The 17,133-nt window shown below is 40.1% G+C and overlaps 1 protein-coding gene across 2 annotated transcripts in view; it reads right to left on the bottom strand.

Annotated features, from left to right (window-relative positions):
- VTI1B (vesicle transport through interaction with t-SNAREs 1B) overlaps positions 1 to 13,336 on the bottom strand; it is a 98,103-nt gene extending 84,767 nt beyond the window's left edge. For both annotated transcript variants that reach the window (XR_012680268.1, XM_075193091.1), the window contains exon 1: positions 13,024 to 13,336. Coding sequence is in view for 1 of the 2 variants with exons in the window: in XM_075193091.1 (XP_075049192.1) it covers positions 13,024 to 13,120 (97 nt within the window). In the remaining variant the exon portion in view is untranslated. The remainder of the gene's footprint in view (positions 1 to 13,023) is intronic.
- Between the last annotated feature and the right edge of the window lie 3,797 nt (positions 13,337 to 17,133).

Here is a 17,133-nt window from a genome sequence, read left to right as displayed (position 1 = left end):
ATGTCTATGTAATCTGAACTTCAAAAACGGATGTCTTTGCCCTAGTAAATAAGAGTTTTTGAAATACCATACTTGTGTGTATTTCACTGACTCTCCGGCCGGCTGTATTAATCTGATACATCTTATCTGATCTGACCACTGACGAAATATCGCTGACAGTCCTAAATGCCAAGGCAACACTAATATTCCTCTCTCCACATCCTTCATACCACTCTAAAAATCCTTACACTGGCTCACTATATTATCCAGAATCCAATTTAAATTACCCACTCTCCTCAACAAAGCCCTCAACACCAGCTCTGCATAAATTTCAAACCTTATCTCTAAATTTGCTCATCTTAGCTCTACCCTTTTCTCAGTAGATCATCAGCACTCATGAGCAGGGTTTACCTTGTAGGTTCCTGTTTTATGCATGCTGTTTTCCCCAATATCTGCCACTGCTGATCAGTGTGGCAGCCTATAAAATCAACATTAATAGGCTGCCACACTTCCATGTCGATTCAACGAGGGATGTCCACCACCGATCTCAGATTTGTTAGATTTTTTTTTATTTGAGAGGACGCCAAAACAATTATTTCTGCAAAATATCTCGACTGTCTGACAATTAGTTGATTAAATATTGATAAATAATTTACTAAACGCTGCTTCTTTATCCAGTTTATTTACATAGTAACATAGTTGATGAGGTTGAAAAAAAAGACACCAGTCCATCAAGTTCAACCTATTTTGGATCTCCTGCGATCCTGCAATTATAATTGAAATTAATACAGAGTAGGCAACCGCCCATCTGTTTCAATTTTGAAAATCCCCCCAGACTCAATATTGCAATCCAATTTTTACCCTATATCCACTACTATCCTTTATTTTAAATTAACGGTCGTATCCCTGGATACACTTTTCCGCTAAAAATTTGTCTAACAATTTCTTAAACATATCTATTGAATCTGCCATCACAACCTTCCCTGGCAATGAATTCCATATCTTGACTGCCCTTACTGTAAAGAACCCCTTCCTTTGCTGGTTGTGAAATTTCCTCTCCTCTAACCATAGGGGATGACCACGTGTCCTGTGTATGGTCCTTGGGGTAAAAAGTTCCCATGAAAGCTCTCTGTATTGACCCCTAATGTATTTGTACATAGTAATCATATCTCCCCTTAGACGCCTCTTTTCTAAAGTAAACATGCCTAAACTGGCTAACCTTTCCTCATAACTTAATGACTCCATACCCTTTATCAATTTTGTCGCCCTTCTCTGAACCCTTTCTAGTTCCAAATTATCTTTTTTATAGAGTGGTGCCCAGAACTGTACTGCATATTCAAGATGAGGTCTTACCAATGATTTATACAGTGGCAAAATTACACTGTCTTCCCTTGCATCTATGCCCCTTTTTATGCATGCCAATACTTTATTTGCCCTTGCAGCTGCTGCTTGACATTGAGCACTATTGCTAAGTCTACTGTCTACGAGCACTCCCAAATCCTTTTCCATTATAGATTCTCCCAAATTAATTCCATTTAATTTATAGATTGCGTTCTTGTTTTTGATCCCTGAATGCATAACCTTACATTTATCTGTGTTAAACCTCATATTCCATTTAGCCGCCCAATCCTCCAGTTTATTTAAGTCCCTCTGTAGAGAAGCTACATCTTGCTCTGATTTTATTACCTTACAGAGTTTAGTGTCATCTGCAAAAATAGAAACTTTACTCTCTAAACCATCACCAAGGTCATTAATATATTAAAAAGGAGTGGTCCCAGCACGGAACCTTGAGGTACTCCACTTAAGACCTTTGACCAATTAGAAAATGTTCCAATTATCACAACTCTCTGTTCCCTATTCTCTAACCAGTTTTCGATCCAAGTACAAATTTTGATTTCTAGACCCAGTTCCCTTATTATGTAAACCAACCTCTTGCGTGGCACTGTATCAAAAGCCTTTGCAAAATCTAAAGTAGACCACATCTACTGTCCTGCCCTGGTCTAAGTTCCCACTAACTTCCTCGTAGAAACTAATTAGATTAGTTTGACATGACCTATCCCTCACAAATCCATGTTGATTCCCACTAATAATTTTATTGCGTACCAAGTAATCCTGAATACTGTCCCTTAAAATACCTTCCAGTAGTTTCCCCACTATTGATGTCAGGCTTACAGGTCTATAATTCTCTGGTTGTGATCTCGTCCCCTTTTTAAACAACGGCACCACATCTGCTATTCGCCAATCCCTTGGTACTGAGCCTGATGAGATTGAATCTCTGAAAATTAAGAATAGCGGTCTAGCTATTTCCGAGTTTAACTCCATAAGGACCCTTGGGTGTATGCCATCTGGACCTGGAGCTTTATTTATCTTAATATTCTTCAGTCGCCTTTGGACTTCTTTCTTTGACAACCAAGTATTAATTAATGGCATGGTTTCATTTCCATTTTTATGTGTTACTCCTGCCATTTGTTCCTCTCTGGTAAATACTGAAGAAAAGAACGTGCTTAATATCTCTGCTTTTTGCTTAGTATCAATTATCAATTCACCCATCTCACTTCTTAGGGGTCCTATATTATCTTTTTTAATCCTTTTTCCATTTATATACTTAAAAAACTTTTTGGGGTTTGTCTTACTTTCTTTTGCAACGTGCCTTTCATTTTCTAATTTAGCCAATCTAATTTCCTTTTTGCATGTTTTATTACATTCCTTGTACCTATGGAAGGACTCCTCTGACCCTTCAGACTTAAACAATTTAAATGCACGCTTCTTCCTTTGCATTTCTTCCCTTACCTTTTTATTTAGCCACATTGGTTTAGACTTAATTCTTTTACATTTATTTCCCATAGGAATGAACTTATACGTGTATGTTTCCAACAACATTTTAAAGACAGCCCACATTTCTTCCGTATTTTTTCCTTCAAAGGCTTTGTCCCAGTCTATGCTCTTTATAGACTCCTTTAGCATATTAAAATTTGCCTTTTTAAAGTTTAAAGTCCTAGTTGATCCCTTATACTGTTGTTTCTGGAAACTAATTTCAAATGAGACCATATTATGATCACTGTTTCCCAAGTGCTCCTTTACTTGAATATTTGATATTACGTCTACATTGTTTGTTATTACTAGGTCCAGTATAGTCCGGTTCCTAGTTGGTTCCTCAACTAATTGGGACATGTAATGGTCTTTTAGCGTGCTCAGAAACCTATTTCCCCTAGCTGTACCGCAGGTCTCAGTACTCCAATCAATGTCCGGATAATTAAAATCCCCCATAATTAAAATTTGACCTAGTTGTGTAGCCTTTTCAATTTGCTGTAGAAGTTGGGCTTCCTCAATCGTACTAATATCTGGCGGTTTATAGCATATCCCTATCAGAAACTTCTCTGAACTTTTTCCTCCGCTGGATATTTCCACCCACAATGCCTCTATATTATCACCAATATTCTCGTATATAACTTCCTAAATACTTGGTTTTAATTCTGGTTTAATATAAAGACATACTCCTCCTCCCCTTTTATTTACCCTATCCCTCCTGAAGAGAGAATAGCCTTCCAAGTTGACTGTTCAGTCATGTGTATCATCCAACCAGGTCTCAGTAATACCTATAATATCATACTGCTCATTCATTGCTACTAGTTCTAACTCCCCCATTTTACCTGTCAGGCTTCTTGCATTTGCAAGCATACACTTAAGTCTATTGCCTCCCTTAGGTATTTCTTTTTGCTTTAAAAAGGGCCGCTCCTTATCGGCTATGCTTCCCTTTCCCCCCTCTCCACCCCCTTTACTCTTGTTAAATTCCTCCTTACTACTCTCAATGTCTATCCCATAAATACTTGCTTGCCCCTCCCCCCCGGAGCCTAGTTTAAAATCTCCTCCAACCTTCTAACCATCCTCTCCCCTAGCACTGCAGCCCCCTCCTCATTCAGGTGCAATCCATCACGACAATAAAGATGGCAACTGACCGAGAAATCAGCCCAGTGCTCTAAGAATCCAAAACCCTCCTTCCTACACCAATCTTTTAGCCACGCATTAACCTCCCTAATCTCCCGCTGCCTCCCTGGACTAGCGTGTGGCACATGTAGTATTTCCGAAAATACTACCTTGGATATCCTTGCCTTAAGTTTGTGACCTATGTCCCTGAAATCATTCTTTAGGACACCCCTTCTTCCTCTAACTCGGTCATTGGTGCCAACATGCACCAAAACCGCTGGGTCATTCCCAGCCCCTCCCAACAATCTGTCCACCCGATCCGCAATATGCCGAGCCCGAGCACCCGGGAGACAACACACTGTTCGGCATGCACGGTCCCGGTAACAGATTGCCCTATCTACCTTCCTAATAATTGAATCCCCTACCACCACAATCTGCCTGGGTCCCTGAGTAACTTTGGTCCCTTCTGTGCTGGAGAGACCATTCCCCTGGTTGCTAGAGGAAGCAGTGTCATCCAACTCTACCAATTCTGAACTGCCTTCCACAGTATCTTCATCCAATCTGGCAAATCTGCTGGGATTGCCTAGCTCAGAACTGGCCTGCCTCTTCCTCCCTCTGCTACCCCTAGTAACTGTTACCCAGCTGCCTACCTGTGCATCCTCCTCTGTCTCTGCTCCACCCTGCTCAGCTAACGCATCAACGGTGAGCTGTAAACTCTGCTCCAGGTTGGCAATGTCTCTCAATGTTGCAATGGTCAGCTTTAGATCAGTTACCTGGGCTTCCAAAGAGACCAATTGCTCACATTTCTCACAGAGGTATAAACCTTGGAACACTTGCTCCAAGTGTGCATACATATGATAAGATATGCATTGAGTGAGATCATCAAGCCTGCTACTACTCATCTTATTATGGCTAACCTAACTTCTTATAGCCTACAGTGAACTTTAGTACTAGCCTTTCCTAGCCACTTTCCAGATTAAACCCCTTCCTGGATTCAACTCCTTACTGGAACCAACTCCACACTTTAAACAAAAACAGCACTTGAAATCAAAAAAGCAGTGAAATCACAAGCTCAATGAAATCGCTTGCTACCTCCTGTTCAAATATGAAATATCACAGGAGATTATTAAGGAATCACCACAAAATTTGGACCCCTAGATGTAACTCTCCCTCCCGAATCCAAACCAAATTACTTTATATGCCTCATGTTTTGCATTACGGCAAAAATGCACGTTTTTGGAATAGAATTGAAAACACTAGGTTCAATCAACATTAGGGATCCCATTTTTTATTTTTTTTTTTGGGGGGGGGGGGGGGGTGTGAAGGGTGTTTAAAAAGGGTATGCGCATTACTACCACAAGAAAATCTACAGGGTACTCCGTTTCATAGTGGAGAAAGAAAATAATGAAGTTGATGTTCGATTACTGTTGTGTTAACTATGTATGCGGTTTCAAGAAACCATGAAATTTAAAACCTTTAACATAGCTTTAGTCCATAACTGAAGTTGAGTCAACAATCTCATTATTTTTTCCTTGTTTGGAACTTGTTGTAACGGTCCGTAATTTTCCTTAAAGTGTCAGCAGAAAGTATATACTGCCTTCCAGTACTTCCTTGGATAGTAGGCACTTCCGTTACACAGAGAATGTGAATAAAAGGAACAAAACACTTATCTCTTGAAGGCCAGGACAGCACATTTGTTGATTGGTTTTGTTTCATGAAGTGTATCAGCACATCTTGTTCCTCCTCATTGCATTGAATGATATACCCAATGTACCAGATGTTGTCATACACTGCTGCTATGTATGTTCCAGATCACTTTTGTCTACATGTTTTGTGACTGTGGTCATAGTGACACTAACTCTGGTTCCTGCTGTCTTTATGTCGTCTGATGACAATCAATATATGTGTAGCTCATCATTACTAATAGGCCAAAATCTGTGATGAGAACATGTTCCTGCCACAGTCTTTTCTGTTTCTAGACGCCTGACATTAAATTCTTCTGTAGTCTGCTTAATTGTCCAGCTGTTTGGTGCCAGAGTTAATATTTTTATTACTTCTTGTCGTGGCACCTCTTCACACTTTTGCTTTAATTTATATATCACACTCTGTAAATCATTACAACCTGAACATTCGCTTACTTTCTGGGGCGATTCTAGTGATTGCTAGGGAGAAACAACATTTCAGTAAGCTTCTCTTGAATGGTTGTACTTGCCTGCTCTTTCTTTTAGTGTATGCCTCCCGGTGTCTTCTCTTTACCCCATGTAATTTCACTGGTGAACAACCAAGCTTTGTAATACTTTCATTCAGCTCATCTGTTTCTGCTGGTTCAGCTACATCCTCCACCAGGGATTCAACTTTTTCTGTTGGCATATCTATGTCTGTTTGTTCTTTACAGTGCAACAGTTGAATTCTGCATTTTGGGCAAAGTCTCTGTCTTGGCTTAATAACAACATGACGCCGACAGTCACTATGTTCTTTAGAACACTTCAGTGACATTTTGTCAGACAAGAAAGGATTACAGCATGTTTTCTGAAATTCTTCATATCTTAGCAGCAGAAGCTTTTCATGACGGTAGCACACTGAGGTTCCAGGATCATTGGTTACTGCATTTGAAATTTCAGTTCTCAGAATCAAAAGTTCTTTTTCTTCATCTGTAAAGTGGCCCCAGCTATGTAATCGAATGGTTTTTGAGTAGACAGTAATATGGCAGTCCATATTTAAAAGACTACCAAATGTTCACTTTTCATGAGCAGCTGCCATGATTGACTATCTTTCTGTGTCTCCCTCTCTCTTTCTCTGGAAAGTTTCAGTTTCGCTAAAGGGAATCCCCATCATCATCATTTATTTATATAGCGCCAACATATTCCGTAGCGCTTTACAATTGGGGACAAACATAATAAACTAATAAACAAACTCGGTAAAACAGACAAAGAGGTGAGAAGGCCCCGCTCGCAAGCTTACAATCTATGGGACAATGAGAGATTGGCACGAGGTTAAGTCTACATTTTGCATTTTGGCCCAGCCAGACTGCAAAAGTAAAAGTGACTCATTAGCTAAATGAACCCGTCACACAACAATGTTGGTCAGGGGGTAGTTGTCTTGTGTGAAATTGTGTAACAGGCTAAAGGTAGCGAGGTTAAGAGGGTGGCTGAGGAATATTATAAGCTTGTCTGAAGAGGTGGGTTTTCAGAGAACGCTTGAAAGTTTGTAGACCAGAGGAGAGTCTTACTGTGCGAGGGAGAGAATTCCATAGAGTGGGTGCAGCCCGAAAAAAGTCCTGTAACCGGGAATGGGAGGATGTAATGAGGGTGGATGAGAGACCCAGATCTTGTGTAGAACGGAGTTGCTGAGTTGGGAGATATTTTGAGACAAGAGAGGAGATGTATGTTGGTGCAGCTTTGTTGATGGCCTTGTAGGTTAGTAAAAGTATTTTATATTGGATTCGGTACAAAACAGGCAGCTAGTGTAGAGACATACAGAGTGATTCAACAGAGGAAGAACGATTTGCAAGGAAAATCAGTCTTGCCGCAGCGTGCAAAATAGATTGTAGAGGTTTGAGTCTGTTTTTGGGAAGACCAGTAAGGAGGGAATTGCAATAGTCAATGCGGGAGATGAGGAGTGCATGAATTAAGGTTTTTGCAGTGTCTTGCGTGAGATATGTGCGAATTCTGGAAATGTTCTTTAGATGTATGTAGCAGGATTTAGATATAGAGTCAATGTGGGGAACAAAGGATAGGTGTGAGTCAAGGATTACACCTAGGCAGCGAGCTTGTGGGTGGGATTTATGGTCATGTTATCAACAGAGATAGAAATGTCAGGTATGCTCTTGTTGGTGGGTGGGAATATTATTAACTCTGTTTTAGAAAGATTAAGTTTGAGTTGGCGAGAGGACATCCAAGATGAAATGGCAGAAAGACAGTCAGTTACTCGGGACAACACAGATGTCGAGAGATCAGGAGAGGATAGATAGATTTGGGTATCATCCGCATAGAGATGATACTGAAAGCCAAAGGAACTTATTAGATTTCCAAGAGAAGCGGTATAGATAGAGAACAGCAGAGGACCTAGCACTGAGCCTTGTGGTACTCCAACTGATAAAGAAAGCGGAGCAGAGGTGGCTCCAGAGAAAGTAACAGTGAAAGAGCGATTAGAGAGGTAGGATGAGAACCAGGATAGAACAGTGTCTTGAAGACCTAGGGATTGCAGCGTTTGTATGAGGAGAGAGTGGTCAACAGTGTCAAATGCAGCCGAGAGATCCAGGAGAATTAGGAGAGAGTAATGGCGTTCAGTTTTAGCAGTGATCAGATCATTGACAACCTTGGTCAACGCAGTCTCTGTGGAGTGTTGAGAACGAAAGCCAGACTGAAGAGGATCCAACAGGTTGTTAGCGGAAAGAAAGCGTGTGAGGCGAGTGTAGGCAAGTCTCTCTAGAAGCTTGGAGGGGCACGGCAGCTGAGAGATGGGACGGTAATTTGATAGAGAGTTTGGGTCGGAATTGTTTTTTTAGAATAGGAGTAATCACTGCATGCTTGTATAGTGATGGAAAGATGCCAGTAGAGAGCGAGAGATTACAGATTTGAGTTAGAGGTGAAATGAGCGCAGGAGACAAGGATCTACCAATTTGCAAGGGAATAGGATCAAGAGGACAGGAGGTAGAGTAGGAAGATAAGAATAGCGTAGAAATTTCCTCTTCATTTGTGGGGTCAAATGAAGAGAGGGTGTCAGAGGGTAGTGGGAAGGAATTGGGCCGATTGCTTGTCGAGGAAGAGGATACAATTTCTAGTCTGATCTTGTCAATCTTGTCCTTGAAGTAGGAAGCAAGATCCTGAGCACTGACAGTAGATGGAGGGTTCGGGGTGGGAGGATTGAGAAGATATTTAAATGTATTGAAAAGGCGTTTGGGGTTAGAAGCCTGAGCATAGATAAGAGATTGGAAGTATGTTTGTTTTGCAGTGTCCAGAGCATTTCGATAGGAGTGGTAGACAGAAGTATATGTGAAGAAGTCGTTAGAGGTGCGAGATTTACGCCAGTGACGTTCTGCTTTACGGGACAGTTTTTGAAGATTTCGTGTTGCTTTAGTGTGCCACGGTTGCAATCGAAGTCGACGTGTAGTATGTAGTGTCGCTGGAGCCACTTGATCAAGGGCCGTTGCTAAGGTTTGGTGAAAATGGGGTACTGCCATCTCAGGGGATGAGAAGGTGTTGGAGAGAGGTGGAAAATTGTTGAAGATTAATAGAATTCAGATTTCTGCGGGTATGAGGAGGCTTGGTAGAGTTAGACAGTAGAGAGGTTAGAACAGTGGGGGTGATTGAGTAGCTGATAAGGTGATGATCCGAGAGTGGGAAGGGTGTGTTAAGAAAGTTAGAAACTGAGCATAGTCTAGAGAAAACAAGATCAAGGCAGTGGCCATCCTTATGAGTAGATGATTCAATCCACTGTGAGAGGTCAAGTGAGGAGGTTAGAGAGAGTAGTTTGGAAGCAGCTTTGGAAGGTGGGTTATCAATGGGGATGTTGAAATCACCCATGAAGATGGTGGGGATGTCTGAAGATAAGAAGTGAGGGAGCCATGCAGAGAAATCCTCAATAAATTGTTGGTGTGCTCCAGGGGGACGGTAGATCACTGCAACACGTAGAGAGAGTGTAATAGCATGTACTTCAAAAGATGTGAACGTGAGTGATGGAACATTTGGTAGAACTGTAAACGTGCACTGTGGGGAGAGAAGTAGTCCAACCCCACCTCCTTGTCTGCCTTCAGGTCTGGAGGTGTGGATGAGATGGAGGCCACCATATGAAAGTGCTGCAGGTGAGGCAGTGTCTGATTGCATGAGCCATGTTTCAGTTATTGCCAGAAGGTTGAGATTTTTTGAGAGGAAGAGATCATGAGTGGAGGGAAGTTTGTTACAAACAGAACATGCATTCCAAAGGACACATTTAAAGGACTTTGGAAAAGAGGGGAGACAGGTGATGTGTTTGAGGTTTGCTTTAGAACGGTAGTGCTCTGATCTGTGTGTGTGTGAGGAGATTGTGGGGGACCTGGATTAGGTGATATATCACCAGCTAATAGAAGCAGAGAGAGAGAAAGATAGGTAAGGGGATTGTAAGATGTGTGACCTTTTATTTTCTGGCGACAGGTGGAGGCTGTACTTGTTAGAGATAATAAATAGGACAGCAGTTCGTGGGTATTGACTAGAGGTGAGTGGAGTAATGCAGGTGCAATATGAACAAATGTTTGTGTTGGTGGAGGGGTGAAAGAGGACACAGTTCTAAAGATCATGCCATGAAAAGAGACCAAGAAAAGCAATTTGTTCCACATTGTGATAAAAGAAGTTAAAACCAAAAAGTTAGGGGATTTTAAAGAATTACCTCTTTGCAGTGTTTCATATAGAAAGACAAGTAATGCAGAAATAGGCTGTGGCAGATGTAGCTTATTGCTGAAAGTAAAATCAAGTCAAATGTAGTCCAACTGTGTTGTCTAACTGTGCATTTTTGTCCACTTTGTGTAAAAATCACACACGTCTACCCCTACATACGTCTCCCCATAGACTAAAGCTAAGATATAGTCAGTCTAATTTGGAATACACTACAGATGTGCTAATTGGTCAGCTAATCAAAGGAAGAGAAAACATTTGTGGAATAGGATAGAGGGGGGCCAGAGACCTATCATAAATTAGGCAGCAATAAAATACTGGGCCAACCTAAGTTTAAACAGATAACAATTTCCTATAACATACTTAAAACACAGTTGCAGAGATGAGATACAGAAATTAATGTAGTTCTGAGAAGTAGAATCTGGACACTACTTTTCAACTATCCAGATCTCAGAGGCAGTAAATATATTTGTGCTTTGTATTTTGTTAGTTATGTATTGGCCAGGGGTAGTGCACATTACACAGGATCTCTACAGAATCTGTACAGAGCAGCAGGAAACAGGTCATAAAACCCAACATTGTGACAGTAGAGACAAATGTGCAGATGGTCGGGGCAGCAAGACAGAACTTCAAAAAGGTACTGTCCCACCTAAATCAGTTGTGAGGCATGCTTAACATTCTGTCCAAAACACCACAGGAAGTTGAGCTGTTAATATTGTGACCAACTAGCTCCACCCCCCAAAACTTCATGATGACATTATTCATTAAAGAATAAAAAGAAATTGCATGACATCATATAGAACATTTCACACATTTCTACATCACTAGAATCACACCTGTATGACGTAATCATTCTAGCCAACAAATACAAAGATTATGAGAAAACATGCAAGATCATACTTTAAAGAAGAGTCCAAAACTCTGCAATTTATTCTAATACCTTCCAAATTACCTGCTTTATCCTTATATGACAAAACCATTTTGCACATTTTCTACTTTACTCATTCTCACCAGCAATAGCCATTTATTTTGCAGTGTACTCATGATATTTTTCTTACTTTGTGTACATTTATTTGCATATTGCGATAAAACGTTTATTTTAATAAAACAGAGGGGAAAAAAAGACGACAATATAGTCAAGTGCACTTGGGTTTGTTCATTCTTATTCTCAGCATGTTATGGAACCCTACAAATATACTAATAACTTTATTCTACGTTAAAGGCTTGCAATAGGTCTACACAAAACAGGACTACACTTGATACAGTTTTGTTGTCCTGTATCAAATGCAGTTTGTGCATTCAAATGTTACATATGCTTAAATTAAAAGTCCTTAAAGTCAAACTGGTGAAAAGGTGTTGGGGAAAGAAATATCTGATGGCTGTCCAGCCAAGCTTTAGCTTGCCCAGTTAAATTCTAAACACCACAATGTACGAAGCCCCTAGGCCATTGGCTTAAAGACAATGGATTACCCCATTTGTCATGTTCACATCAGAAGCCACTGCCACTTTAAGATTTACTATTTTGTAGAGTGCTGCCCACATGTTTGCACCCTAGAAAGACAAAATTGTTCAAGACTGATAAACAGTTTTCACCAGCCCACATTACACACCTTCTACAGGGCCAGACACTTTTTTATAATGTATATTTAACAAGGCAAGCCAGAATTATTTTTTTAAAAAAAAAATAAGATAAAAAAAAGTCTACTAAAAACAGTAATCTATGATACACTACATATTTTAGAAATAATAAAAAGTATATACAAATAAATACTGTATGCAATGTAAAACCCTTTGAGTGCACCCAGGTATATCTGAAACCATCCCTCAAACATTCCTGCATGCAGGCTGCCACTACTCTCCCTTCCTGATGCCTCTAGTATATAAGCAGAAATAGAATGTCTCATGCTATTATATAGCATGCACTCACTGACTAGTTATGAGCGGATCGCAGAAGAGATGCATACGGCTTGTGATCATGGCCTATCAGTGACCCAGCTGGGGAGAGCCATAAGATGCAGTGAGGGATTCGAAAATCCCTTTACCTCAATGCTCTCCCCATATAGCATACCTGAAAAATTGCACATACAGTAATGTACACCAGCCTGAACTGGTGTACATTACCTCATGTGTAACTGCCTGTTCAGAACTAGTTATATTTCTGGTTGATCCCTGAAAACAGATTTTAGATGGTAAAATGGATTAATAAATAGGCAAAGTGAGAGATTGACGTGCACTTTGGCAAGCCAAGAAAATCATTTGGAAGACCAAAATGTACTGTAAACTTGCCTGACATAAACGAGGAGGAGGAGGGGCGGGTGACCTAAAAAAAATAATGTCATGCCCTGATTATTGGCAGCAGATAATTTATAGTTCAATTTTGTGTTGAACTATAAATAACAAAAATAAAATAAAATAAATTAAAAAAACACCCTCTTCATACAAATCTTATTTGGTAGCTTGTTAATTGTACCTTTCATTCTTATTGGAAGCCATTTTCACATTACAAATTTCAATTTTATTTATTTACAAGATTACAAATCTGCATGCAACAAAGTTATAATAAATATAGTAGGATGATGCTTTAAAATCTCCACCCTGAGGAGTATACTTTTTAGTTTTGCACTAACATGATTAATTCAAATCAGCAGTAGTTAAGAAACCTAATTTAAATGACACTCCCAGCAATACACAGTACTGCCAGATATGTACATTTCCCATGGCATTTTCAACCTCACAATAACTATACATTTACCTCCAATGTAACTCTCCAGCTTCTGGGACATCTTCTGCAATTGTTCATAATGCAATTTAAAAAGCTCATGTAGCGTTTCAAACTGTTCAGAAGACATGTCTACAAACGGATAATGCAGACACACGGGACCGGAGTTTCCTTATTATGGAGCTATAAACATGAATGGAGATACACGGAGTAAAGCTTAACTGGCAAATGCACTTAATATTACTGGTATTAAAGCAAGACAACGTTCTTCCCCTTAGTCCTTCCCCAGTAACTGTTTACAGCTCCATGTTGTGTAAAGTTCCGGGTTCCTTTCTGGTCACCCGAGGACCCTTTAGCTGTTCTGGCGCCTGAACAATAAATAAACTACATATCATAGTTCTGCCTTATCCTTTAATGAGTATGAATGTATTTAATGAAAAACAACAGAAGAAGAAAAAGAAAAAGTGGCGGATATATTGATGTTACATTATATTAAACAGAAATTAACCAGTTTATGAGGTTTGTGGTACGGACAATCAGTAGGAAAGTAGGGCATATATACGAGGATGAAGTTAGCTCATGATTCCACCAGTTTCTTCTTCACTGCGTATTCATGTTTCAGCTTCTTATTCAGCAAACTGTATTCTTAAAGGATTAAATCAAGATGGATCATTGATTTCACATTAGATTAACACTAAAGGGGCTACCTTCCACAAATTGCAATGGTATTTTCCCTGGGCACAGTGACCATATTCTATCATTTTGAATAAATAGCTGTAATTTTGCCAGGGTTGATGTTTTTATAAAAAATTGCAACAAAAATAAATCCCATATCACTTTGTCCAAAATAAAATAGACTATGTACAACATCAAAGGTTTAAATTGGATCGAAACTTCACATTATCATAACAACAAATTCTACTACAATGCAGGCTTGCCCATTGGGGGGGGTTCCAGTTGCCCAGATAAATCTGGCCCTGGATTGGGACGAGTGGCAGGCTGGCATACAGCGCTTGGCCGCGGATCATACAGATCCATTTCTCCCATTTGTGTCTGCCTCTCTCTCCCCATGACAACATTTGTGTCCCCTTCAGAGCCGGATTTAGACCTCATGGGGCCCTAGGCAAGATACTGGTTTGGGGCCCCCTCCCTGAAAAAATCCATGGCACTATAGTTTTTAGCATAACATATAGCCCTATTCAGGGCCTGGCTGGCAGACTTTAGTCAAGGGGGACAAGCACATAGCACTGTCCCATAAGTATTGGCCCATTTTTAAAGGTTGGTCTCACCGCCGGCCCTGGGAGGGTCCTCTGGGGACCGCTGGGCCCTAGGCAAGTGCCTAGGGTGCCTAGTGGTAAATCCGGCCCTGGTCCCCTTGCTTCATGAAATGGAGCTGCACATGACTGGCCACAGAACGGAAGACTGTCTATGTGAAGGGCCTGTGCTGACTCCAGGGATGAGTCCACTCGCACATAACAGCTGTCTGTGTTTATGTGTTTAATGCTAATGTATGTGTGTTATAATTTGACGTGGAGGCATTACTGTGGCATAATATAAACTGGGGCACTACTGTGGCATAATATGAACTTGGGGTACTGTTGTGTGGCATAATAGGATCTTGGGACACTTCTGTGGCATAATAGGAACTGGGGACACTCAGGTGGCATAATAGGAACTGAGGACATTGTTGCGTGGCATAATAGAAACTGGGGACACTAAGGTGGCATAATAGGAATTTAGGACACTATTGTATGGTATAATAGGAACTGTTTGCACTACTTTGGAATAATATGATCTTGGGGCACTACTGTTTGATATACTATGAATTGGGGGCACTACTGTGTGGCATAATACAAATTGGGGGTACTATGGCATAATATGAACTAGGGGCATTACTATGGCATAATTTGAAGTGGAGGTATTACTGTGGCATAATATGAATTGGGGCACTATTATCTAGCATAAGGAACTTAGGACATCTCTATTTGGCATAATAGGAACTGGTTGCAGTACTGTGTGGCATATTATACCTACGGAATGCTAGACACACCCTTCCAGCGGCGAGCTAAAGTGCAGAGTATCCTGCCCTAGGTTTTCCTGGGTGCACACTCTAATGAATTGTACTGCCCCCACCTATGTGTAACACGTGGGACGTTCACCACCTCACACGGAAGCCACCGTCGTGTGATTGCAGCAAGAGAGTGTTATGTTTGTCTAGTCGCTATTCAATTAAAATTGTCCACTTCAAATAGTGTGGCTCCAACTCACTATGCGATTTAATAGCAAAAAGCAACAGAGTAACAATTCAATAAAATAAGTACAGCCGATTACATACGCATTCGCTCTGGATCCAGCATACAGTCCTGAAGTCAGTGGTCGAGAAGACTGTTTGTTAGTCCCAGAGCTCCTGTTTATATACAGTTGGTGTTACATTGAAAACAATAGAGATAATTTGGCATGTTTCCATTGGTTCAGGCTTCAGGACAGTCTGGTATAATGCAGGTCATTGGCTAGTTCAAACGATGCCCTCCAAGGCTGTAGTCAGCTTTCCAACAGCTGCATCGTATCTTCCTGCGAAAAGCTGCTACAAACCGGTCTATTTGCATTACACACACAATACCATTCTGATCATTAATTCCCTATTATCCATAACTCGCATACGTAAGGTGCGATCTCTTAGCCGATAGTAACGGATCTCTGAGGATAAATAGAGGATTAGAATGATACTATACATGATATATTTTCTGTATCCTGAACCTTAGATCTCAATAAAGTGCATTTAACATTATGATATTTAACTATAAACTCTATTACATTTGATTATAAACAACTGTGTTGAAACTATTTTAAGGTGAACCATTTACAAGTGAGTGTGTAAGTGTAAATGTGTATTGAAGTGTTCGTGCGTCTTGTGGTTAAATACGCCCTTCCACGCCGTAGCGTGCTGTTCGCATATTTTCAAACAAAGACAATCAGATTGATGGATATTAATTTGAAACGACTAAATCCAATTATTTGACTTCGACAGCTCCACCTTTTGTTAGTGCACAAAATTATCACCTAATTATGCCTTCTTTTTCAGGATTATAATGCAGTTCTTCCTTCATACCTGTACTTCTCATCACCATTACAGTATCATTTTCAGTGTTTACCTCAGTAGAATGTTTTCCACACTTCAACACAATAGGAACACATCTGACACATAAACCAATTACTAAGATGACACCAAATATAAGAATAAAGAGCTTACCTATGCTAGCAACCATTTCCTGTACTCACTCCTCTAGACCTGAGAACCATTTTGCAGGATTCAACCACGAGAACCATCCTGCTACCTTTTCTTCTGTCTCGTACAGTGAAGAATTATGGTTCTTCCAAAACTCCCATTTTAGTTGTAGGATTTCGTTCATTTTCCGGTCAATAACTTCTTTGGGGTCTTCAGTATTATTGGTGATGTACGTGCAACATTTGACACCAAATTGGGTGGCCAAAGTCACACAATATCCACCAGTAATAGATGTGATATAATTTAGCACCAGTCTATGTTGCACTAACTCCTTTTTATAAGCCTGTAGATCCATACCCGTATACCTGAAAGTGTCATCATACATCTCGGTGATATTGTCTATCAACTTAGCCAGGTCTTAAAATTTAAAGCTCCCCGAGCGATCCTGGTGGGATCTAATGCAACCATAACTTGGAAACCAGTAGTTTCACTAATTAACTTTGTAGCTACATGTTCTTCACCAGGAATCGTATTTTGTTTCCCACTATGTTCATACTGTGTGTGTATGTATGGAGGTGATGTAGTTCTATGGATAGCAATCATTTCGTTATGAGTAATGTGTAGATAGGAGAAAAAGAACAAAGTAATGGCCTATATAGCACTCAAGGTATGAGTGAGTGATAGATTAATACATGAAATTTTATTAGTATGCATTAAAAATAGTATACAAAGGTATACAACCAATATTAAGAAAGCGAAATATTAAAAAATAGTGTTCAAAAGATAGAATTAAAATATAATAACCCTGTGGTGGAGCCAATCTTATGTATAATTATTACAATGGAAGAGTCTGCCAATTGTGAGTCCCCTATACATATATATATATATATATACAGGATTAGTTAATTGTTGTATAG

The sequence above is a fragment of the Mixophyes fleayi genome, chromosome 12 (assembly GCF_038048845.1).
Source record: "Mixophyes fleayi isolate aMixFle1 chromosome 12, aMixFle1.hap1, whole genome shotgun sequence".
Classification (NCBI taxonomy): Eukaryota; Metazoa; Chordata; class Amphibia; order Anura; family Limnodynastidae; genus Mixophyes; species Mixophyes fleayi.
Note: the sequence above shows the minus strand (reverse complement) of the source record. Positions and strands in the feature narration are given on the sequence as shown.